We start from the raw sequence: 22,200 nt of genomic DNA, 5'->3' as shown, positions 1-22,200 counted from the left end.
GCGCGCCGTTCGCAGGCAATTGGTCTTCATTGGTTCTTTTTGGCACCGATTCATGGTAATTCAGTGTCTAGCTAAGCTTATCTTCAGTAGAACACGTCACCAAGCACCGCGCAACGTCCCTGGCAATGCTTGACACGCCTTGGCTGCACTACGATGCGGAGTCCAGAACAAGGTTTCAGCTCCATGCACATTGACGTGGGCCGAGACTCCACATCTCAGGTTTAGCAGCAATAAGGGGAAGGGTCTCGATCTCCGCAATGCACATGCGAGCTATTTGATGGCCACCGACACACTTCGAGCTACCAGAGGTCATTCGCATCGATGGCGCTACATGGAATACAAGCGCTGGTTCCAACGCGTTGGCTACTGACAACCGCATGAACCGTCATCGATCGCAATGTTGAGAAGGGCCGACAAGTTGCTGATGACGATTTAGAGAGGACCGAACGTCTACTGCTGTTGAAACTATGTACTTACACACATCAGTCTGCAGACATTCCATGATGCGATGGGGGAGTTGTTGTTCATCTAGACTTGATTGGTTCCTGGCGGTCCGCATCTATTGTACCTTGCATATGATGAGAGACTAGCAACAGCATGGTAACGCCGGCTGGATGCGCAACTATGCCCTCACGACTTGATCTTCCCTCTGCACATCGCAAAGCTTGACAAGGCTTCAATACATACAAAAAGCCATCATGTATTTGACATATGCTCAAGCAAAAGCAGTCACCTGGTACTGTGCACGGGACAGGCCTTATCGCGAGGCGCGTGTTAGCGGCATGGCAACAGCGACTCATCCATAAACACACAAACAACCCTCTTCCATCCCATCTCGTCTCCAAACCCATCCATCTCCGTAACTCACAACATGGTCTTCTCCTCTGGTTTTGCGCTGTGCGCAGCCATCACAAGCGCGACGGCGCTCCAGATCCCGCTTATGTCGTCCGGCAATCAAGCGCCACTCGGACATCCACATGGGACCAAACCGTTGGTCAACTCGACCGAGCTCCAAGACCTCATCAGTGGGGACAGATTGATGGCACGCGCCAAGAAGATGTACGAGATTGCGAAGCTCGGTGAAGAGGAATACAACCATCCCACCAGAGTCATCGGGAGTGCTGGTACGTTTGCGCACGTGATTTGTTGTACGCTGATGCTGATGAAGTCGCAGGCCACCTCGGAACGCTGTCTTACATCTATGAAACTATCCTTCAACTTGGCGACTACTACACAATCACCAATCAAACCTTCCCAGCTGTGTCCGGCAATGTCTTTGAGTCGCGTCTTGTCATTGGCGATGTCGTGCCGAAGTCTGCCCATCCCATGGGCTTAACGCCTCCCACAAAGGACAAAGAGCCTGTACACGCCGACCTCGTTTTTGTTGAGAATGACGGTTGTCAGGCGTCGGATTACCCAGACTCAGTAGCCGGAAACATCGCATTCATCAAACGTGGAGTCTGCCCCTTTGGTACTAAATCCGAGCATGCAGGTCGCAAAGGCGCTTCTGCTGCCATTGTCTACAACTATGAGAAAGACAGCGTTTCGGGCACCCTCGGAACGCCGTCTCCCGATCATGTAGCTACATTCGGGTTGTCCGGTGAAGAAGCTGAACCAATTTTGAAGAAGCTCGAAAAGGGAAAGCGCGTGGATGCGATCGCCTACATTGACGCTGAAGTGAACACCATTCTGACGGTCAACATCATTGCGCAGACAACGGCTGGCGATCCGGACAACTGCGTCATGCTCGGCGGCCATTCCGACAGTGTCACCGAAGGGCCTGGTATCAACGATGATGGAACAGGCACAATGTCGCTGCTCGAAATTGCTACTCAACTTACCAAGTTCAACGTTACCAACTGTGTGAGGTTTGCATGGTGGGCGGGTGAGGAGGAAGGCCTACTCGGATCCAACTACTATGTCGCCTCTCTGCCCGAGAAGGAGAACCAGAAGATCCGCCTCTTCATGGATTACGATATGATGGCTAGGTAAGCGAAATCACCGTACGCGTGGCGCATGTAATGTGACTAACTTGTACCAGCCCCAACTTCGCCTACCAAATCTACAATGCTACAAACGCGGTGAACCCGAACGGCTCCGAAGAGTTGCGGGATCTGTACATCAAGTGGTACGAGGATCAAGGTCTGAACTACACTTTCATTCCCTTTGATGGCCGCAGCGATTACGACGGCTTCATTCGCAACGGAATCCCCGGTGGTGGCATTGCTACAGGAGCCGAGGGTATCAAGACGGAGAAGGAAGTAGAGATGTTTGGGGGCAAGGCTGGGGACTGGTATGATCCTTGCTACCATCAGCTTTGCGACGATATTTCAAACCTCAACGTTACTGCGTGGGTTGTCAACACCAAGCTCATCTCGCACTCTGTCGCAACGTACGCACGATCTCTCAAAGGTTTCCCGAAGCGAGAGCTTGAGGCTTCGCTCAAGTCTACTGTGTACAGGGAGAAGACGAAGTATCAAGGCTCGAAGTTGTTCATCTAGAGTTGGTTATTTGTAGTCTGGCCTTCCCTTGTTCCAATGTAAAGCTGGGTAGTCTAGCCTGCCTTAACAGATTTATGGAGGAATGAACGTACAGTCACTGCTGATGTCAACCGCGTGAGTTCTCTGAAAAAGTCCAAGCGTGATTTCTCGCCGATTGAACACTACCAACTGCTTCACTATGTTCCGGTGCGCTCGGCTGGTCCCGAGACTGGATCTGGGATTGCATGACGATTAACACGGGGAAGTCGCGCTAAGCGAACGGGCCGCAACACTACGGGCTGCAGCTGAAGCGACTCATCGGCTGCAGGTCGCGTCTCCAATTGCATCATGGCGCCCGTCTCAATGCCTTCGGCCCTCACCTTTGAGCTGCTGGGAAAGTGCTCGGTATGTATCGTGTCAGTTTCGTGTCTTGGTCATCCCCTGACAAGCCCAGGTCACCAAAGCACGCGCGGCAACGCTGCATCTGCCTCATGGCCCTGTACCCCTCCCCATCTTCATGCCCGTTGCGACGCAGGCCTCGCTCAAAGGCCTCACGCCCGACCAACTCGAAGACCAGGGCTGCCGACTATGTCTAAACAACACATATCACCTGTACGGCCGACGTTCTGCCTCCATGCCAGCCACTGCTGACATGTGGGAGAGGCCTTAAGCCAGGACAAGCGACACTCGATGCCATAGGCGGCGCGCATAAGCTCCAGTCCTGGCCACACAATATCCTCACAGGTGCACCATGCCACAGCGTATAGGGATGGAAAGACGGAAGTGCTGACTCCTGCAGATAGTGGTGGGTGGGTCATGCCTCCAACGTGATGAACGAACGCACCATAACTGACGCCAACACCAGTTTCCAGATGGTATCGCTCCTCAAACTCGCCAAAGTCACCGAAGAAGGTGTCCGTTTCCTCAGCCCCCACGATGGGTCGCCCATGCTGCTCACACCCGAGCACTCCATCTCCCTCCAGAACTCAATCGGCTCCGACATAATCATGCAACTCGACGACGTTATCGCAACCACCTCGCCCGACCACGCGCGTATGAAGGAAGCCATGGAACGCTCGGTACGCTGGCTTGACCGCTGCATGCAAGCGCATAAGTACCCAGACCGACAGAACCTTTTCTGTATCATACAAGGTGGCCTGGACCTGGACATGCGGAAAGAATGTACCGCCGAGATGGTTGCGCGAGATACACCAGGCATCGCGATAGGAGGTCTCTCTGGCGGTGAGGAGAAGGCAGCCTATTGCGAAGTCGTGAAGACATGTACCGACCTGCTTCCTGAGAAGAAGCCGCGATATGTCATGGGCGTCGTAAGTTTTGGATGCCCTCAGCATTATTACAGCTTACTAACCAACTTAGGGATATCCGGAAGATCTGGTCGTCTCCGTCGCACTCGGCGCCGACATGTTCGACTGTGTCTGGCCAACACGAACCGCCGTAAGGTCTTCTCCCTATTCATCACAGACCCATGCTAACAATATTTAGCGATTCGGCAACGCCATCACATCCCGCGGCTCCCTCAACCTACGCAATGCCATGTACTCCGAAGACTTTAGCGCAATCGAACAAGGTTGCCGATGCACCTGCTGCCGTCCGACATCCGATGGCGGACTGGGTATCACTCGAGCCTACATATACCACGTCACCGCGAAAGAGACTGCTGGTGCCCACCTTCTCACCATGCACAACGTCTACTACCAATTAAATTTGATGAGGGAAGCGAGGGAGGCCATCGTGCAGGATCGCTACCCACAATTTGTCAAGGACTTCTTTGGTGATCTGTACAACAGGGAAAAGGATAAGTATCCTGTATGGGCGGTCGACGCGCTGAAAAGCGTTGGTGTAGACCTGCTTGCCGAGTAGACGAGTCGAGAACGTCAGTGCTGGCCTCGATCTAAATAACTCATTCTGCCATGAATATTCGCTTGATGGACCTTCGCCAGGCTAACAGTTGATGAATGCATTAAAAGCTCTTCACAGAATTATATCGCGCGAGATCAATCCATCCTGAAATTCCAACACATCATCCGTCCACACTCCTCACAACCCATACTCCGGCGGGCTCCAAATCTTTGATGACCCAAATGCTGGGATGATCTTTCCAATCACACCACTGAACTTCTGGATGAACGGATGTGACAAAGTCCCGGTCACGGTGTTGAAGACCTTGATTCCCCATTCCGTCTGTGGGTTTGCGATTTGCGGGGCTCCGGGGATGAGTTTCTGCGCCTTGTCGACATATTCGCGTGTAATGCGTTCATAGTTGGTGAGCGCGGTGGGGATGTCATCTTGAGAGCGCGAGATCTCGCCTGCGAGAACGTATGCGCCTACGATTGCTGCACCAGTACCCTAGTATTGACATCAGTCTGAAGGTTCGATGATGAGAACGAAGGTTGAGGAGAACTTACGACACCAGAAATCGGACTGGGGCAGTACGCCGCATCACCCACCAGGGCCACACACCCTTTGTGCCAAGTATCCATCCTGACCTGTGCAATCTGCTGCATATAGAAGTCATCCGCCCTCTTCATCTCGCGTATACAACGCTCAGTCTGCCATCCGGCACCCTCGAACTCCTTCTCGAACCACGCTTGCTGTTCCTCCCTAGTGCCTTTCTTCAACAGCTTGTCAATCTCTTCGAAGCGGCTAAGATCACCATCGGTGATGGCGAGGTACGCTCGCGTGGTGCCGTACTGGTCAGGTCGTAGAAGGAACAGTCGGCCGCGCGAGGCGTTGTACCACTGTGCATACTGGGTATCGACGGGTTCGCGAGGCATGGTGAAGAGAGCAGAGTACTGACCGAGACGGTGCAAATAGTCGTCGTTCTTGGGTCCGTGGCCGAACACGATGCGCCGGGTTCGCGACATTTGGCCATCGGCGCCGATGACGACGTCAAATTCAGTAGGTGGGAGCTTGCCGTTTGCGAAAGTGACAAGTGCTTTGCTGCCTTCGGATTCGTCTTGTTGGACCTCTGTGGCCATTTCGCCGAAGACGTATTTGATGTTTGGGTTGGATAGTGTGAGCTCGTAGACAATGCGTGCCATATCTCCTCTTAGGATTTCGTACTCGCTTGTTGCTATGATCAGGTCAGTTTAGGTGCTTGTGTTGCTTTGACAATGCCGTCTTTTTCCTCTCATCGATTACTGTGCATGGAAGCTAGGTGTCTTACCACTTTGTCTCTCCTCCTCTCCAGTAGCCTCAAACGTTGCGCGCCTTTCCCCATCCCTGTACACGAATTGCATGCCAACTTCTGTAGTAGTCCTCTCTTTCACTTTTTCCAGGATCCCCATCGTCTTTACGATGGGCAGAGCTGATGAGCGAAGATCGACGGCTTGCCCGCCTAATCTTGGTTCCGGCGATCGTTCTACGATGGTGATTTGGCAGGTGGGCATGAAGCGATGCAGCCAGTACGCAGTCACAGGACCGGCGATGCCGGATCCTGATATCAGGATATTGAGAGGTTGTGTAGCGGACGGCATCATGAAGGCAGTCCCAACGTTCGACAAAGCCGTAGGTTTGGGTTGTGGGAACTGAGGTACTGAGATTCTGCCTAGACGAACGTGTGGAAGGTGCTGCGGGTAAATGTATACAAGACGGGGAGAGCTGCAGTGTGATTATATGCGCATCGGACGTCCGTCCGACTACTCTATATACATCACATTCCTTTTCTCTTTCGGTCCTTTGCATGCATCCCGACTCTTCAACACTGCATTCACCCAGGGTGCAGCCTACTAGAACACAGACACAATCATGAGTCGGAACTCCGTCCTTACTACTTGCAGATCGGGTTCCTGCGCGCTACGGCGAAATTCTGCCGCGACTAATGACATCACCAGATCCCCAAGACAATCGGTGGCTTTGGCGCCGCTAGTACCATCTCTCGGTCGTTCGACAATTGGATGGAGCTGAGTTTGTAGTTGTTGCGTTCGAGGCGTGCAGTTGTGCATGATGGAAAGCTTGGAAAGTCATCGGCTGCCAGGTGCCTTCCGGCGCCGTAAGGAATGCGCAACGTCTCGTACTTCTTACTCAACGCAGAATCGGAGGTTGCGAAAGTGCCGATGGTATCTTGGCGATAAGGCCTCCACACAATCATGGCAGGAAGCCTTCTTATGAAAAGCACCGTGCATCTGACATTTTACCCTACGATCGATTACTGTCCACGCCGCTGGCGAAGATATGCTCGCCTTACGAGCTCTCAGAGTTGGGTGACAGTGACAGGCTCCTTTGAACAGGTGTCAGCGCAATCAGGATAGCACGCTAGCTTGCTGACTAATACACGCGGTGTTTACGCGTTGGGTATGCTTGAAGCGTGTCAGATCAATGCAACCTACCTTGGTCACACTGATGTTTCCTATGGGCAAGCTGTTGATGGACTCTCGCGAAAAGCGCGACTGATTCGCTTGACTCGGTGTCCTCTACCTAGGTTGAGAGATAATGGCGTCGGCGGAAGCCGAAACACGACATGTTCGCTCCCCTTTCGATCTGTTCGCTCTAGTAAGCCGACTCGATACAACAGAATGGGGATACAAGTGATTAACATGCCTTTAGGAACATTGGGAAAGCACCAGCCCTGCGCTGCCAGCCGACCATCATCAGCGATGGAATGAAATAGCCAGGAGGTACCGTAGTACAAGCCTCCTGCAGAGATGGGTGCGGCACGCCTTATCCGATGCCACAGCGTGATTGCATTGGCCTTAAAATTGACGCTACCCAGCCTCTGTACAAGCGGGTCCAGGACGCACTGAACGAAATTCCTGGTGCAGTATCTCTTCCTTCGCCCACCACAAAACAAATCGACGAGATATTTGCGCCGCATCAAACCATCCAAGAACACAATATCAGCAGATGGTACTCAGGGTGGAACACAGTCTGGTTAAGGACATGTTACAAGCCCTCAATGGCCCAAAGCTACGCTGAGCTCGCACGACTTTCTGGGGCTAACATCGAGGACGGCTGCGTTGAAAGTTTGAACCATGTTTTAGATGATTGTGCGCTTTATGACTTCCATGGACTGGATCAGGAAGTCCTGGATCAGCTTTTTCTTCGCATTCCCGGACTGACCGATGGTTTGGGTATAATGGACGAGTATGGAGATGGTAGTGAACTTGTTTATGGAAGTGCCATCTACCAAATCGAGAGGGAAGAGGACGGGAGTCATGTAGATGGCAACATCACAGATCAAAAGCTGTTCGATATCAGAGAAGTGGCCAACCGAGTTCAGAACTATGTGTATGTGGCAGACGAAGAAGCTATCGAGAAGAGCAGGGTGAAAATATGGTGGTTCGATGAGTTTGGAAAGATCATCTGGGACAGCTACGCTGAAATCCCATTTTCCGATTTGGATGGGCTGCGCGGTGCGATGATGGATGGGCAAGACTTTGTCGAAATTGTTGGAGAAGACGGCAAAAGGGGCGGTCAAATTGCCCGACCATAGCCAGTTCAAGAACGGATGACAGGGCCGGCACGGCTTGGCAACGATGCTTTACCACCCATTTGTTTGAGAAGAACAAACCGATGTGGTAATTGCAAGAAGAGCATGGGTTATGCGATGCTGTCATGCGAGCACATCATCAAGCGGGGTATTGCGTGCTCGCCACCTCCGCATCTATGCAGCGAGACACAACCCGTTGCGATGGACTAGAAATAACCGGGAATAACGTCGCAGAATGTATAAAAGTCAAACAGGACTCCAAGTCGCCCAAGTCTCGTAAGTTGAAACTACTGCCAGCAACATGCCATCAGCGACGCTGCAACAGCCACCTTCCATTCCAAAGTGGGGACGGCCCAAGCAAACAACGAAGAAGCTAGACTGGGCAGAGATCAAGGTCATTGATCTATCTACGTATGACGAGCCTAATGGAAAACAAAAACTGGCTGAAGAGCTGAGAGACGCAGTGAGTTGGCAGCTAAACTGTGCGACAAACGTCCCTTCTGACAACGCCGAAGGTGCACCACACGGGCTTCTTCAGCGTTACTGGCACTGGTCTAACGCGGGAAGAGGTCGAGCGTCAATATGATATCGGTCAAGCTTATTTCGACTTGCCGTTAGAAGAGAAGGGCGACCCAAAGTACCGATGTGATTTCGCAAAGGGCAACTACTTTGGATACCGCGCTGTACGCCCCTCATATCCATGCCATTAGAAAGCAAATTACGCTTGTCTAACGCAAAGCCAAGGCCAACGAGAAGAAAATCATGGGCACCGCGGTCCTCGATAACGTTGAATCCCTCAACATACCCAAATTCATCCCTTCAAACTCCCACGAGCCATTTCCACACTTCCTCCACCCCTTTCGCCCAGAGATCGAGTCCTTCTCGCGCCGCTCTCTGGACATAGCATCCAAGATCTTCACGCTCTTCTCTTTGATCCTGGAACTACCCGAGACCTACTTCTCAGATGAACATCGCTATGACGACGCATCAGAAGATCATCTACGCTACATGATCTACCACCCACGCCCCGCTGCCGACGATGCCAAAGTTCAGAATACTTGGTCTCGCGCGCACACTGATTTCGGAAGCTTGACACTACTCTGGAGTCAAGATGTTGCAGGTCTCCAACTCAAAACTCCGGCTGGAGAGTGGAAGTACGTTCCACCTGTTCCCAACGGCATCATATGTAATGTTGGTGATACTTTGTCCTTCTGGTCTGCAGGCTACTTCAAGTCGACTATCCACAGAGTAATCAGACCACCAGAGGATCAAGCGCATATTCATCGGCTGGGGCTGTTCTACTTTGTCAGACCGGGAAATGAGGTCGATATCAAGCCTGTGGCATCACCTTTGTTGAGAAGGTTGGGGCTTGTCGGCGAAGATGACGAAGAAAGGGAGCCAGTGAGGGGTCTGGAGTATGTTAGGGAAAGAGTGAAGGATTATCATGACCATGGGGACTATGCGGACAAGAAAGGCAAGAAGTTCAAAGTGGGAAACTTGGAAATCGAAGACGAAGCGTCGTAGAGTCGCGAGAGAGTAATCCTCTCCCTAGAAACACTCGCGCGATGAACGTCGCAGAAACTACAGTATACCAAACTCCAGCTAAACACACCACGTCTATGCTTTGACCCCGTCAGATGAAGCATTCCACAATCTCCACACTCACAATTCCCTTAGCCGCAAACCTCATACTACTTCTCTCTCCCCACACCGCACTGTTCCAACTTTGACAAATCTCTAACCCGGTATTTATCCTCTTAACCCTCCCCGCCCATTTCGGTTCCCTCTCCAGCTTTTCAAAGATTGGTAGACCACCTCTACCATTATAACAAGCGTCGTACGCTGCCGTCTTCCATGGCCCCAAGGGCTCCTTCCGATACCCGTTGCTGATCTTAATGCGACGGTTGATGCCATGCGCAAGGTATTGTGTTATAGCCGCGAGTATGGCATAGCGTTCTGGGTCGTGGTCGCGCGGGTCGGGGATGGAGTGGACGTGCCAATTTGTGTGATCGAAGAAGTCTTGCACTTCGTTGCGAAGAACTTCGTAGTCGCCGCGGATTAGATAATGGTACATTACGTATATTTTGTCTAAGGGGGTTTCGTTAGGCTTGCGCTTGGGGAGGAGGATCGCGTCGAGGCTGGAGACTAGTCAGTATATGCTCGACACACATTGGTGGGGTGCGTACGGCCAGGGATATATCGCTGAAACTGGATGGGAAGAGAGTGAAGGATGCACATGGTGTGTGCTGAAGGTGCGTAGCTTGGTGTATAGTGCCGGGTGATTGTTCAGAAAGTATGCTTTGCAGCCTCGGTGAAGAGGCAATGGCTGTGAGGGTTGGAGAGGTATTGTGGGGAAGTAGCGTGGCATTTTGACGGCTCGACAGTGGGGATCTTGATATGCGCTTGGGAAGAATCGTCAGTACAAAGGCACTGAAAAGATGGGTATGAAGTCGAACGGTAGCTTCGGGCATGATCATGACATGTTTGAGAGATGCCGAGTGTTGCGAACAAATCGGAGGAGAATATTCTGGCGTCAACTTCGGCTCGTAATGACCGTGTCGTCTCAGAAAGCGGCCTATGAGCTGTGTAAACTCCAGGCTTGACGAGTTGTTTGGTTGATCGTGCGGTAAAGAGACAGCATTTCCATTGAGTGGGACCAGTGTGCTGGTCCCGAGGGGTACCGTTCTATGTGCCGTGATACAGTGCGTCGGACTCTGACACAGGTCCTTGCATGATGTTGACATTCGTCAAAACATCGGTTGATGGATAAGAGTTTTGTGGTTCAGGGGCGGTGGTGACGATTTGGAGAGCAACTCCGCGGAAGGCTAGACTCAATCATCACCTCTGGTCGTCATGCGATATCGCTAGATACCGGGTTGACTCTGTTTGCTGTATCGAACGAAATTTCTTGAGAAAGGAATAGCGAGCGTTGTAGGAGGTCATTGTGATTCCAAAAAAAACTGCGCTTTCAAACCGCTAAGCGAATATCAATGTAGTATCGTGCAACATGCGTCCAAAGACATTGGAACTAACTCGCGATTGGATTCAACGCTCACCTTGAACTGCATAAGTCCCTTCAACACTCATGCCCTCCTTTTTCTTGCCGAAAGCTTTCAACTTGTCCTTCAAGCTCGCGCTGAATTTCCTAGTCATACTCCCACCGGCTCTCTCCACCTTACCCACCAGATTCTTCACACTGTCCTTTCCCTCCGTGATGACGGGCGCGACACCAGTAGAAATACTTCTCTTGAGATCCGAGCCTATAGAAGTCACCGCTTTGACCTTCAACTTCTCCCAGCTGCCGGTTCTGCCATGCGATTGATGGCCACGCGCTTGGTAGCCGTAACCATGCGTTTGATATCGATGCTTTTTGACTTTAGGTCGTTGCTTGGGCGTCGAATGATAGGGGTTTGGTGTGAAGGTGCTGCAGGTAGGATATGAAGATGGCCATCGCGATGGTAGTGACATGTGGTGCGGTTCCGGCGCATGCGTTGGATGCAGAGCCGAAGAAGATGTAGGGGCCCAGGACGATCGGTTCGACATAGCGGTTTCAGGCCTGAGGTGCTGATTCGTGATGGAATTGCGTGAGAACGCTCTTGATATCGCCGGTCTCTCCAAATCTTCTCCAGGTATTGGCACGATTGCCCTTCCGTAAGGAGACGATTCAATGTCCAAGTCAAAGACCCGTCCTTGCCTCCTCTCTTGCCTTGCCTCGAAGCTTCCCCGTTCATCTGTAACACGCCTCATGCTTAGCTTGCGCCTGAACTTGTCGATACTACCCACTCGGCTGCGGATACTGCCATACTTGCTGTCTTGCTTTCCTAGACGTCGTCCTTCACCATGCACGTCGCGAGTTGCTTGTTCCTGGCGAGCAAGGAAGTCCTCGATCCACTCTTTTGAGCTTTCATCGGTGGCAGAAGGCTGAACCCATTCGCTCGATCTCGCCCAGTCATGTAAATACACTCTTTCGGTGGACTTCGAACGGATGTTACTGTTCAACCTTGAATGAGCTTCATAAACTCCACCGCTCAATGGCACATTGGATATAGACTCTGGAGTACCGGTCGGAGTTGCGTCACTACTTGTACGGCTGGGCCACGTCATTCTCAATGAGTTACGCAGACTGGCGACTTCATGGAGTCTTGCATCTAGCTCGCCGATAGACTGCATGCTTTGGAGCTGGGAGGATGGATGAATGTGTATAGGTCCAGGCTCTGTGTGTGACTTCGCAGAGACTAGGGAATTCATTGTCGATGCGCGCGAGGAAGGCCTACTTAGAGGCGAGCATGGATGAATAGTATCCTCCTCGGTGTCGTTGATCAACGTGGTGGTTCTCAGAGGAGGTGCAGATACTGGGCGATAAAACGGTGGTTTAGGTTCGATAATCGGAGTCAGCTCGTTCTGTGACGACTTCGGCAGAGGCTTGCGGCGAGGCATGGTGAGGGCATGGCTCTGGTGTACGGCATCTGTCACATTCAAGAATTGAAGTTTCGGAACAGCCGGGTATGTGGGCACTCCTGAGGTAGTTGAGTCGTCGTGCATTCGTATAACTTTTTGCTGGTTTGCCACAGACGGCGTCGAGGAAGAATCAGTCGTGTTGTATGAACTTTCGGCGCACGCGGGAAGCTGATCAGACGGCGTTTTGGAACGTTTCGAATCTCTAGAGATGTATCTGTCCTCGATGATTTGCGTATCTTCTGGAGATGGTAAGTCTCTCGCTTCTGTCGTGGCAGTACGTGTACCGTTCCTTTGCCTGTACATATGTTAGTGGGGCTCGACGTTGCATCTTGGGTTGCGCACTCAGACTTGGCCTGTCTCGACATTTGCACGGCTTTCAGCAAGACACCCGCGCCGTTGTCATGGTCCGAGGCATGTGCAATGTTCGCGGCATCGCCGGCCTCCATGATGATGGTTGTTTGTTGGAGGAGAGCAAGATTTACATTCTCGCAACGGACCCCAGGAAAAGCTCGTACGTCAATGAGCATCGTGTACTGGCAGTCCCACGATTGGCGACAACCGGATCCACCCGTGCCCGCGGTATCGTCGGTCAATTACTCGTAGCTGATGTGCAAACTCAGATCGCTTATGGGCTTGAGGGGAAGCGATCAGGGTCTATGACAGTCGTTTTCGGATCGAATATCCCATGGTTACCGCGGAGCGGGGTTCGACTGCGATGCGAGTCTGGTACTGATTGCGGAAGACCCTGCATCGCCTCGTCGCCTTTTGCGCTGCCGTCCTCGGATTCCGCACTGTGATAAACTCTGCACCATTGATTTTTTGTGTGTAAACCTTCGTCTACAGAGATACAATCAATCGGTGCAATCTTGTTGCTGTGGTGCAGTTCAAGATGTGTTGGTAAGCAATCAAAGATGAGAAGGAAACCCCCATATGAGCTCGGTTGTGCCTATCGGAGTGCTAGTGGAAGTCATGAAATATGGGATGATCAAAAGTGAACGCAGATGTGGAAGGTGCAGCGGGGTTATGGATAGACATCGTGTCGGATTGGGGGTGTGGAAAAGAGCGTACCGTGGCACCCACCATTCTGTACCAACACTATCTACTTTACGCATGGGCGATAACGGAGAATGCGGGGCAACGACTGAGTTCTTGTACAGCTATGAGTGCGGGGCAATCATCGCGATCTGTCCGTGTTACTGAAGTGTGGTTACGAAAGTCAAGCTTCAACGTTCAAAAGTGCAGAGGGAGGAATATTAGTACCTAGCTAGGTATTGCGCTAGCCAACACGTGCTCGTCACGTGTGACCTTCAATGCAGAAACAGAATTTGGGAATGTCTGAGAATACGCTCATGAAGATTCCCGCCATCAAGGAAGAAAGCACACACAGATGCAGCCATAGCCTTACTGCTCCATCGCAATACTGCGCTCGTAGAGATCAGACACTACCAGCAGATTAGTTCATGCCATTCCACGCGGTTTCGGAAAGAACTTACGAGTCTGTCCGTCCAAGAAGAACCCCTCCAGATTCTTCGCCACTCGCTCATATCTAGCCAAGTCATCTTCATTAAGAATCACATTGACCTTGGCTCTGATACCCCGAACATGCGCCATGAACTTGAGGAAGTTCCCTGTTAGGCGGTCTACAAGGACAACCTCCATGTCACCACCCTTCAGCGGTCGGTTGTCAAGACGCATTACATACGTTGGCTCGTTCTCTTGGATGGCCTTTTGAAATCGCTCGGAGTGCTGGTAGAGGAAGGCCACGTGATCCGCGATATCCTCCCAGAAGCCGATGAGCGAGAGAAGCGCAACGCGACACGCTGCCGAATGGTGGACATCGATGGACTGGTGGCCGGGAAGACCACAGACACGACAGCCACCGTATGTAGGACGCGCCAATAGATTGAAGCGGTCGGGGTTTTGTGGAACTTGCTTTGTGCCGGCTGGAGTCAGCTCGCGAACGGCTACTGAGAGCTTCGTGAGCGTTTCGCGAACATAGTCGGCATCATTCGACGTTGGAGATGACATAGTGATTGGGTGCTGTGTGTTAGTGTTGCGTTGTTTGGAGACAGGAAAATCTTGTAAGAGTAATCTGCAGGTCAGTGCTTGCGAGGATCGCTGAAGTTGAGGCCGGTGATAGAGGGGGAAAAGTGCGGTTGTATGAGTAGACGGTGGACGAAGAAGGTTCGATGCAAGACACTGGGGTAGTCACGATCTCACCGCTAACAGTGAGAGAAGGCACGTGCCGGCCAAGGCAGCAGTCACACACCTGCAGATTGTTTTCTCACGGATCAAGAGACCATAGTGAATCATGTCGCCTCATGAGCATGTGCATGAAGCGTAGAATAGAACAGTTGCTCAAACCCCAGGCGTAAGACCCTCAGGGTACTTTATTGGTATAATACCAGCCGAGGTCACCACCAAGCGGTGCATGTGCGATAAGACGATTCACTCAGTGTGAAGAGGAAGCCTACTACATCTGTCCCGCCATAGCAGGGCTACCGTGGCGTTGATCAAGGTGATCGTAGTTGAGGTCGAACTCTTTCTATACTCGCGTTAGTGTCTAGTACGTCGTTCATAGGACGTGCATTGACAGAGCGGAACACATACCCTTTCTCTCCTCCAGTTCTTAACATCGAAGAATAGATACCATCCGTGTTCCTCTTTTGGCGAAATCCTGATAGGCGCCGCGAGATCTGGATCCTTCATCATCCACTGCTGGAGCTTCATGTGCCACCGCCAATCGCGGTTGTATAGCTCTTGTGCAGCAATTTCTTGCAAGATATCTCTCGGGAATTGATAGAAGATAGCTAATAGTGTCTCGGCGGAGAAGCTGGCCATTTTCGAATGCAGTGGTGGAACATTTGTTACAGTGTACGCCGCCGGTAGAGTGAAATCTGGTGGAATTACTGGCTTGACGTTGGATTCCACGAAAGGTGAACCAAACGTAGGATGTAATGGAGAATTACTAAGAAACCCATTAGCAAATGTGTTGAGAGGGCAAGGGAACGCGTACTCTGGCCGGCTCAGATCGAGGCCCAGAACTGTCAGATCTTGGCCCATAGCCAGCGAGGAATAGTCGGGGCTGTCCATAGGAATCATGGACAGAAGTCCAGGTAAACCGTATCTTTCCGAGTCCGTCATGTCCGAGAGCTTCTTGTGTAGCATATTTTGCGCGTTCGGGGAGCCGAGAACGTCAGACCCAAATGTTTGCTCGAACTGATTCTGCTGCTGCCGTTGACCGCCCGGGGCGAGATCAGCACCACCCCGCATGCTTGTCTGAGGACCTAGGGAGAACATGTTCCCTTGCTGCCCTATCCGTTGGTTTCCCTACATGGTGTGAACTATGGTACAGCAGAGTTGCATGTGGTACGTACATCTGCTTGGTTGCCTGTCCGCATGTTCTCGAATGGTGTCCGTGATGCTATCATCGTCAGTGGCTGATATGATGGCTGAGACCTCTTGCTTACATGTACCTGGCGGTGCCCTGCCACCCACAGTGGGGTTGATGCTCCGGTCTTGCTGGCTATCTGTCGGGCTTGAGAGGCCGTTCCGTGTTTGTCCGAGCCCAGGAAAGGCGCTGTTTCCATTCGCACCGAATGCCGCTGCGTTCTGTATCAGGCCAGCTCTTCGATCTTGTGGAATATCTCCGCCAGCGCCCCCTAATGGAGGGAACTCCTCGATGTTGCCTGTCTGCGGCTGAACACCCCCCAACTGTCCGACACCCCCTTGTCCTCCAAAACGATAATCATCCCCAGCACCAGAGAACTGGCTTTGGGATGAATCATCCTGTCCCTGGTTCTGCTGTTGTTGATTCGTAGCCTGTGTTGCCTGCCCTTGGCCCTGCTGTTGACCTTGGCCTTGCGGACGTCCGATCGTGTTTTGCTGGGCTTGCTGGGTGGTTCGTAGGGTGGGGTTCGACCACATCTGCTGCGCGGTAGTGTTCTGTTGCGCTTGCGGCGCGCCCGACAGCGAAGGGAATTCCCTATGGTCATCAACATTTAGCTTGTGTCTCTCAACGTCCTTCAGATTCCCAGAATCGAGCTGTGGAGTCTTTTTTCGGTACTCTCCTTTCTTTCGTTTCGGAGGCATTTCGTGTGTTGACTTACTCAAGATTCAGCGGCGTATGTGGCTGCGAGCCGCCCATTGCTTGCGCGAAGCTTGACATGGCCCCGCCGTTTGTTCGTGTTTGCGCATTCGATAGGCCTGGCGCACCCATTGGAGCTCCAAACCCCCATTGAGACGCAGCACCTACAGAGACAGCAATCAGCGATATAGCCCAAACTCGCTCTGGGGTTGTCCTCACCCATCTTGCCATTCTGCAACCTATTCGCACCGAGTGGGGCACCGCGGCCCGGATTTTGTTGCGCTTGAAACATTTTGGGGCGTATGTTTTGTAGGAATGATGCGCCCTAGCCTACACGAGAAGGGTAGTTAGTATTGTTTGATTTGGGAGTAGGTACTTGGGCGAGCGAATGGCAAGGCTGCGGCGAAGCAGTCGAGGAAGGCGCGTAGTGAATACGGCTGCGTAAAGGGATCGTGATCGTTGTAGGGCTGTTATTCGGGCGCGTTCGATGTCGTAGTCGTGGGTGGCTCCGTTGCGATGTGCGGCGTGGTGCGATTCCGATTCGACCTTGGGGTTTATGCGGGCAACAGAAGGAATGGGTGCACTTCGAGGGCTTGGAGAGAGAGCATTTACGAACCTGGTAATAGAGTCGTGATCTGGCCTTGGGCGGCTAGTGTACGTCGAGCTCACGGTGTTGTTGTATCAGTCTCGCGTACTTAGGTACGTGAAGTTGCGAGGTTCCCGAAACCGAAGTGGTGCTAACCTAATCGGGCCTGCACAGGCTTATGACGCGGGGAGCCAACCGGCCCACGGGTGGATCTTCCGTTGAAATGGAGAGCTTCGGACTGCTTAGCATTGAAGACTGCGCAGACTCGTAATTTCGATACAGATGCGATAAGCACGTAAGAAAGAATGAGAGCATGAACCCGGATTAGATGTCTTCTATGGCAACAATCAGCAACGTATCCCAACAGTAGGCACATTGATGAATTCTAGCGAAGGCCTCACAAGGCATTGGATTGGAACATCTTGACGTGAACATCCTAAGGTCGTCAATATGTGTCCATAATTGCCTTCAGTCACAAATCTGTATCGTGAAATTTGTCCAAGCACGCGAGTGTTATGCATTGATGGTAGCTTATAGTGAAGACGACACAGAGAAGTAGTATGCCGAAAAGTGTTGTCCTGTAATATGCCAAATCATCTTCCTTTGTACGCGGGACGTACAGAACCCACACGCTGCTACCTCGAACCTTTTGAAGAGACATGCATTCATGCAACAACTGAATCCACGCTACTGATACGCTTACACGCGGAGTAAAACTTTAACAACAAAGCTATCGAACAATCACAGAAGCAAACGCTTCTGAGTCTAAGCAGGGCCTTGCTGGAATAGATGTGACATGTCGGCTTCACCGTTGATGCCGAAGAAGTTGAACCTGGGACAGAGAGTTAGTGACTACTTTCGGACAGAATCGGAACTTCGACTTACCAGTCATCGACATTCAAGCTCATAGGCACGATGGGGTTGGGCCGACCTCCGGAACTTTGACTCCAAGCATCATCCTGTGCGCTATGCTGTTGCTGATTCTGCGACATCATCTCCATCTGTTGCTGCCAGGCCTGAGTATTATTATGTTCGTAACCGCTGGAGATACCCGGATTTGACGGTGGGTTCTGCATCTGTGACTGGCCCCCAGCAGTCTGTTGAGAGGGCATGGCAATGTTTTGAGGTTGGCTCAAGGCAGGATCTACAAGACTGTGGTTTTGCATGGGTGACATCTGGGGAAAGTTGACTTGTGTGTCGGCAGGGAACAGCTGATCGGGCTGGAAGTTCTGCCACACTTCTTGGCTAATGTTAGGGGTATCACGGGTCACCAGGAAAAGATCCGGTGGCGTTCCTGGATACGAGTATGAAGGATTGAACGGGGTCGTAGGACGCGTTCCTGACCGTGAAGGGCCCATGAATGCGTCATGATTTTGCCGATTCATCTGCGGAGATCCAGTAGTCATCTGGGGCATCTGCTGTTGGGGTTGCAGCTCGCGCGATGGTGTGACGGCAGGAGTCTGCGGTCTGGATCGCTCATAGGAGACCTGGGCAGATGGCGGCCCACTTGGAACAGGGAAGCCTAGATCCATGTCATCGAATTTTCGTTTCGATGATTCCTGGGCAGGCTTAGGTGGCGGTGGTGGTGGGACCGAAGGGACCTTGTTTTTCTTGTGGTTGCGGCCGGCAGCTTTCTGCAGACGTTCTTCAAGGTGCTTGTTTCCAAGAATTGATTCGAAGAGAGTATGCACCATCTTTGCGACAAGCCACACCTTGGAGACCTCTTTAAGAGCGTCCAAGCAGATCTGCAGTCGCTGCTCAGTCGCTGAGACGACAGACTTGTTAGACGACTTCATCTGATACACGTGCATGATGAGAGCGGAGAACAAGCTGTAGACGATGAAAGCCGGAGTATACCGAATTTCATCATGAGCTCTGAGGTTTTCAATAATGGATGTGATCATGGCGGCTGCTTGGTACGCGATATTCCGTGATGGGTAGGCGTTGGCTTCACCAAAACCGTCAAGATGAGTGGCTTTTGGTGAGCCTGCTGGTGGCATGTGTGCGCGATGCAGAAGACATAGAGTGGTGCTGCGAGCGTTAGTCTACGTCAGAGTCAGAAGATGCATAGACGTACTAGTAATTTGAATGTAACAAGGCAGCCCAGAAATGATGGCGATTTCGCTCCCACTGCACTTCCGGTGGACAATGTTGCAGCCAGTCGGCAAGGGCCATGTCGCTGTGTGTCAGGTCTATGGCATTCGCCCTGCGGTGTTTCGACGCTACCGAGTATTGTTGTGATAGGACCAAGCCCATAATCTCGCTAAGCTTGACATAGTTGATGAAGAACTGAACATGGATCGGATCTGGTGGGTATTCTGCGGCGTGCTCTGTCTCGTCGTCGATGAAGTCATCTTCAGACACCATCTCGACGTCGGAATCTTCAGGGTCGATGGCAACCGGCCGGCCGAGTGCGACTGCCACGGAACGGTCCCGGCTGTACAGTGTCCACCAGATACGCTTCCACAGGCGCTTGTCGGAGCGTGTAAGCTGCGATCCTTCAACGCTGCGGTGCATGCCCGAACCCTGAGCTACTACGATAGCGACTCGGGTCCAGTAGAAAACGTTCTTGGTCACGTCCTCGGGTCCCTCCCAGTACCAGCCCATCAAGATGAGGGCTTGCACAATGGTCACGCGATCGTCTTCGAAGTTGGCATCGTATAGCGCCTTTGCGCGCTTATAGAACGTCATGGCGGCGGGGGTGGTTGAGCCACTGGAGTCCATCAACTGCGCATTGGTACACACGCGTGAGCCTGCCAGGAGTATGGCCTGCAGTAGCAGGAGCGAGGGCGGGTTCTTGGGGTCTCGATACTGGCGCATGAAGCGGCTGCGATTGATGACTGGCACGACCGGGGCCACCCATCTGAAGAAGGCTTCGACAAGCTCGTCGCACAATGCCCGTGGTGGGAGCAGAAAGGCGCCTCGCTGATGCAGTATCTCAATCTCCATGTTGTCCATCTCATTGACCCGCGCCTTCGCGCCCCGCACGTTCTCGGGCAGCGGGTAGTGGACGACATCGGTGGTGCCATAGCGGTCGTGCACAAGCAGCGACAGGTTGGAGGACTCCCCGAGGTAGGCGACGCGGCCGGCTTCTTTGATGGGGGCGCGCGCAAACTTGGGCTTCATGAACTGCACGTAGGTGCCATTGTGGGTAGCCTGTTGGGCGGCGTATTCGGGCGAGACGGTGGTGGAGGGGGTCCCATCCTGGGTGTTGTATGCGGTCGACTTCTCGCGGGGCTCAGCGGAGGTGCTGGCGGGCGAGCGGTCGTCGCTGTCGCCGCGGTCACTGCTGTCGCGTCAGTTCCATAGCACCCTGGCGGTCGGTCGCGTGCGTACCTCTCTGCATCCTTGGCCCGGGCCGTCTGCGTCTTCTTGCGCTTGGGCTGGGGGATGCGGCACTCGATGCCGAAGGCGGTGCAGTTGGTGCATGGGATCCCCAATGAGGCGGCGTCGCATCGTACCTATTGCTGGTTATGTCGCGTTCTGGCAGCACGGCGGTTCCGCGGCTGATTACTCACTTTCCTCGCGTGACAGGCTGCGATGCGTGGTGGTTAGCATTCGTTATCCAGGCCGACCGAGGTGCCGAGGCTCGCGAGCTGAACCATATATCCCACCGACCGCAATGGCTCCTCCCTCGTACCATCAGGGGCGCAGATACAGGCAAGACATGGGTCGCACTCACTTTCGCACGCCCGGCTGGCGCGTTGCCGCCGGAAAGACGGGTGTCCAGGGGGAACTGACTGCGACGACGCCGACGGCCTGGCTGGTATGAGCATGTGCTGGAGTGCTGCGCGCGACTGCAACCTACGGGGTCCCAATGCTGGGTTGCGCAGCGAGCGGCGGCGGCGCTGCTGCTGCGGGCACGGCGCTGGCCATGAAGGAGTGTTCGCCAGACATGCTGCTGTCGCTGTGCTCTTTGACGCGGTCGTCGAAGGTTGAGGTTATGATTCGTCCGCAAATGGTCGTGTTCTTTGGGGGCACGCACAGTGTGTACTAGCGCGGGCGCCGGGGTGGTACGGGAGGGTACGGCAAGGCAGTTATTACCATTGCGACACGAAACGTGCTTTTTCCTGTCCAACAGGATATTCGCTCAGACGCCAGAAATTGCACTGCTACCTAGGCTGCTTCTGGGCCGTGTCACGTTGGCGTCGACTTTGGCTTCTTTGTTGCTCGGTTGGACGGCTGCCAGCTTACCCCAGATCACGTCTCCGACCATATGGCTCACCTCCTATTGGCGACAATCACCAGTTTCATATGCGGACCAGCGATACAGCATGGGAAGCAACTGATCGCCGGCTCTTTGAGGAAACTCGACTTTGTGATTTGCATTCACATGCAGACTATGCTCTAAAGGGGCTGGCTTTGCTCACACGACAGCAAGTGTACTGTCAAGTCCAGCCAATACCTTAAGCATGGCCTCGGAAGTCGTCCCGTGAAGTAATCAGCTTTCCCAGATACATCAAGCGTTTCAACTCTTCCAACGTCCATGACTGCTACGCGGAACACCCTTCGCGCTTCTGTCTGAACGCTTCCAACTTGACCTCCTTATTCGCAGGACTGATGTACCTGAGCTCCACATCCCCCACCTTGTCCTTGACAACCTCATCCTCGGATGCATACAGGTACTTCTGGTGCTCGACTGGGTCTAAGACGACTATGTCGGCGTTCTGCACTTCCATCTCGAACACCAACTTGAGCCATGTCGTGGTCCTGTCCAAGAAGGTAAAATGCGTGACTTTCCTCAGTATGCGGGTCGTTTCAAGACCAGCTTCTTCTTTGAGCTCTCGAGCAGCAGCATGCAGAATGGTCTGGTCCGTATCATCGACCTTGCCTCCTGGGACCTCCTTTTTCGTGTTAGCACCGTGAGACTCGTAGCTTCCTCATTGACTCACCCAGAGATCGGGGAACGCTCTTTCCTCCGCTGCACGCTGCACGATCAGCAGCTTGCCTTCTTTGTTGAACACAATTGCGCCTGTGACGAGACAATTGTATTCGGGGTGCTGCTGGAGATAGTCCTTTTCAGATACTGCGTATTCCTGCAACGAATCTGGATAGTGGAGAGGTTTCATGATGCCACTGGAGTAGTGTGAGTGAAGACAGGCAAGGAATGTTAGATCTGGGGCCTGTGAAGGCAGCTATG

General features: G+C 52.7%; 7 protein-coding genes across 7 annotated transcripts; 3 read left to right on the top strand and 4 right to left on the bottom strand.

Moving 5' to 3' along the window:
• Window positions 1-871: 871 nt before the first annotated feature.
• J4E92_005758 (uncharacterized protein) lies at window positions 872-2,501 on the top strand (the record flags this gene model as incomplete). The annotated part of the gene is made up of 3 exons (XM_051497136.1): window positions 872-1,124; window positions 1,175-1,988; window positions 2,042-2,501. The coding sequence occupies 3 exons, from the start codon at window positions 872-874 to the stop codon at window positions 2,499-2,501; spliced, it is 1,527 nt and encodes a 508-aa protein (XP_051352796.1).
• Window positions 2,502-2,828: 327 nt separating this feature from the next.
• On the top strand, window positions 2,829-4,361 carry J4E92_005757 (uncharacterized protein; the record flags this gene model as incomplete). The annotated part of the gene is made up of 6 exons (XM_051497135.1): window positions 2,829-2,885; window positions 2,935-3,092; window positions 3,142-3,241; window positions 3,284-3,808; window positions 3,858-3,935; window positions 3,984-4,361. 6 exons carry the CDS (start codon window positions 2,829-2,831, stop codon window positions 4,359-4,361), a joined length of 1,296 nt encoding a protein of 431 aa, XP_051352795.1.
• A 177-nt stretch (window positions 4,362-4,538) lies between these two features.
• J4E92_005756 (uncharacterized protein) lies at window positions 4,539-5,977 on the bottom strand (the record flags this gene model as incomplete). The annotated part of the gene is made up of 3 exons (XM_051497134.1): window positions 4,539-4,847; window positions 4,907-5,574; window positions 5,668-5,977. The coding sequence occupies 3 exons, from the start codon at window positions 5,975-5,977 to the stop codon at window positions 4,539-4,541; spliced, it is 1,287 nt and encodes a 428-aa protein (XP_051352794.1).
• Window positions 5,978-8,230: 2,253 nt separating this feature from the next.
• On the top strand, window positions 8,231-9,453 carry J4E92_005755 (uncharacterized protein; the record flags this gene model as incomplete). Its single annotated transcript, XM_051497133.1, has 3 exons — window positions 8,231-8,392; window positions 8,445-8,612; window positions 8,674-9,453. The coding sequence occupies 3 exons, from the start codon at window positions 8,231-8,233 to the stop codon at window positions 9,451-9,453; spliced, it is 1,110 nt and encodes a 369-aa protein (XP_051352793.1).
• A 4,335-nt stretch (window positions 9,454-13,788) lies between these two features.
• Window positions 13,789-14,415, bottom strand: J4E92_005754 (uncharacterized protein; the record flags this gene model as incomplete). The annotated part of the gene is made up of 2 exons (XM_051497132.1): window positions 13,789-13,829; window positions 13,881-14,415. 2 exons carry the CDS (start codon window positions 14,413-14,415, stop codon window positions 13,789-13,791), a joined length of 576 nt encoding a protein of 191 aa, XP_051352792.1.
• A 445-nt stretch (window positions 14,416-14,860) lies between these two features.
• On the bottom strand, window positions 14,861-16,766 carry J4E92_005753 (uncharacterized protein; the record flags this gene model as incomplete). Its single annotated transcript, XM_051497131.1, has 7 exons — window positions 14,861-14,932; window positions 14,998-15,355; window positions 15,404-15,717; window positions 15,765-15,811; window positions 15,858-16,372; window positions 16,497-16,638; window positions 16,694-16,766. 7 exons carry the CDS (start codon window positions 16,764-16,766, stop codon window positions 14,861-14,863), a joined length of 1,521 nt encoding a protein of 506 aa, XP_051352791.1.
• A 1,059-nt stretch (window positions 16,767-17,825) lies between these two features.
• CTF1ALPHA (Cutinase transcription factor 1 alpha) lies at window positions 17,826-22,129 on the bottom strand (the record flags this gene model as incomplete). The annotated part of the gene is made up of 9 exons (XM_051497130.1): window positions 17,826-17,892; window positions 17,946-19,091; window positions 19,138-20,346; window positions 20,397-20,521; window positions 20,579-20,595; window positions 20,743-20,819; window positions 20,869-20,967; window positions 21,627-21,904; window positions 21,953-22,129. The coding sequence occupies 9 exons, from the start codon at window positions 22,127-22,129 to the stop codon at window positions 17,826-17,828; spliced, it is 3,195 nt and encodes a 1,064-aa protein (XP_051352790.1).
• Between the last annotated feature and the right edge of the window lie 71 nt (window positions 22,130-22,200).

This window comes from Alternaria infectoria (genome assembly GCF_024043175.1).
Source record: "Alternaria infectoria strain BMP 0036 chromosome Unknown scaffold_8, whole genome shotgun sequence".
In the NCBI taxonomy this organism is placed as follows: Eukaryota; Fungi; Ascomycota; class Dothideomycetes; order Pleosporales; family Pleosporaceae; genus Alternaria; species Alternaria infectoria.
The sequence above is the reverse complement of the archived record's forward strand: the minus strand, read 5'-3'. Positions and strand labels throughout refer to the sequence as shown.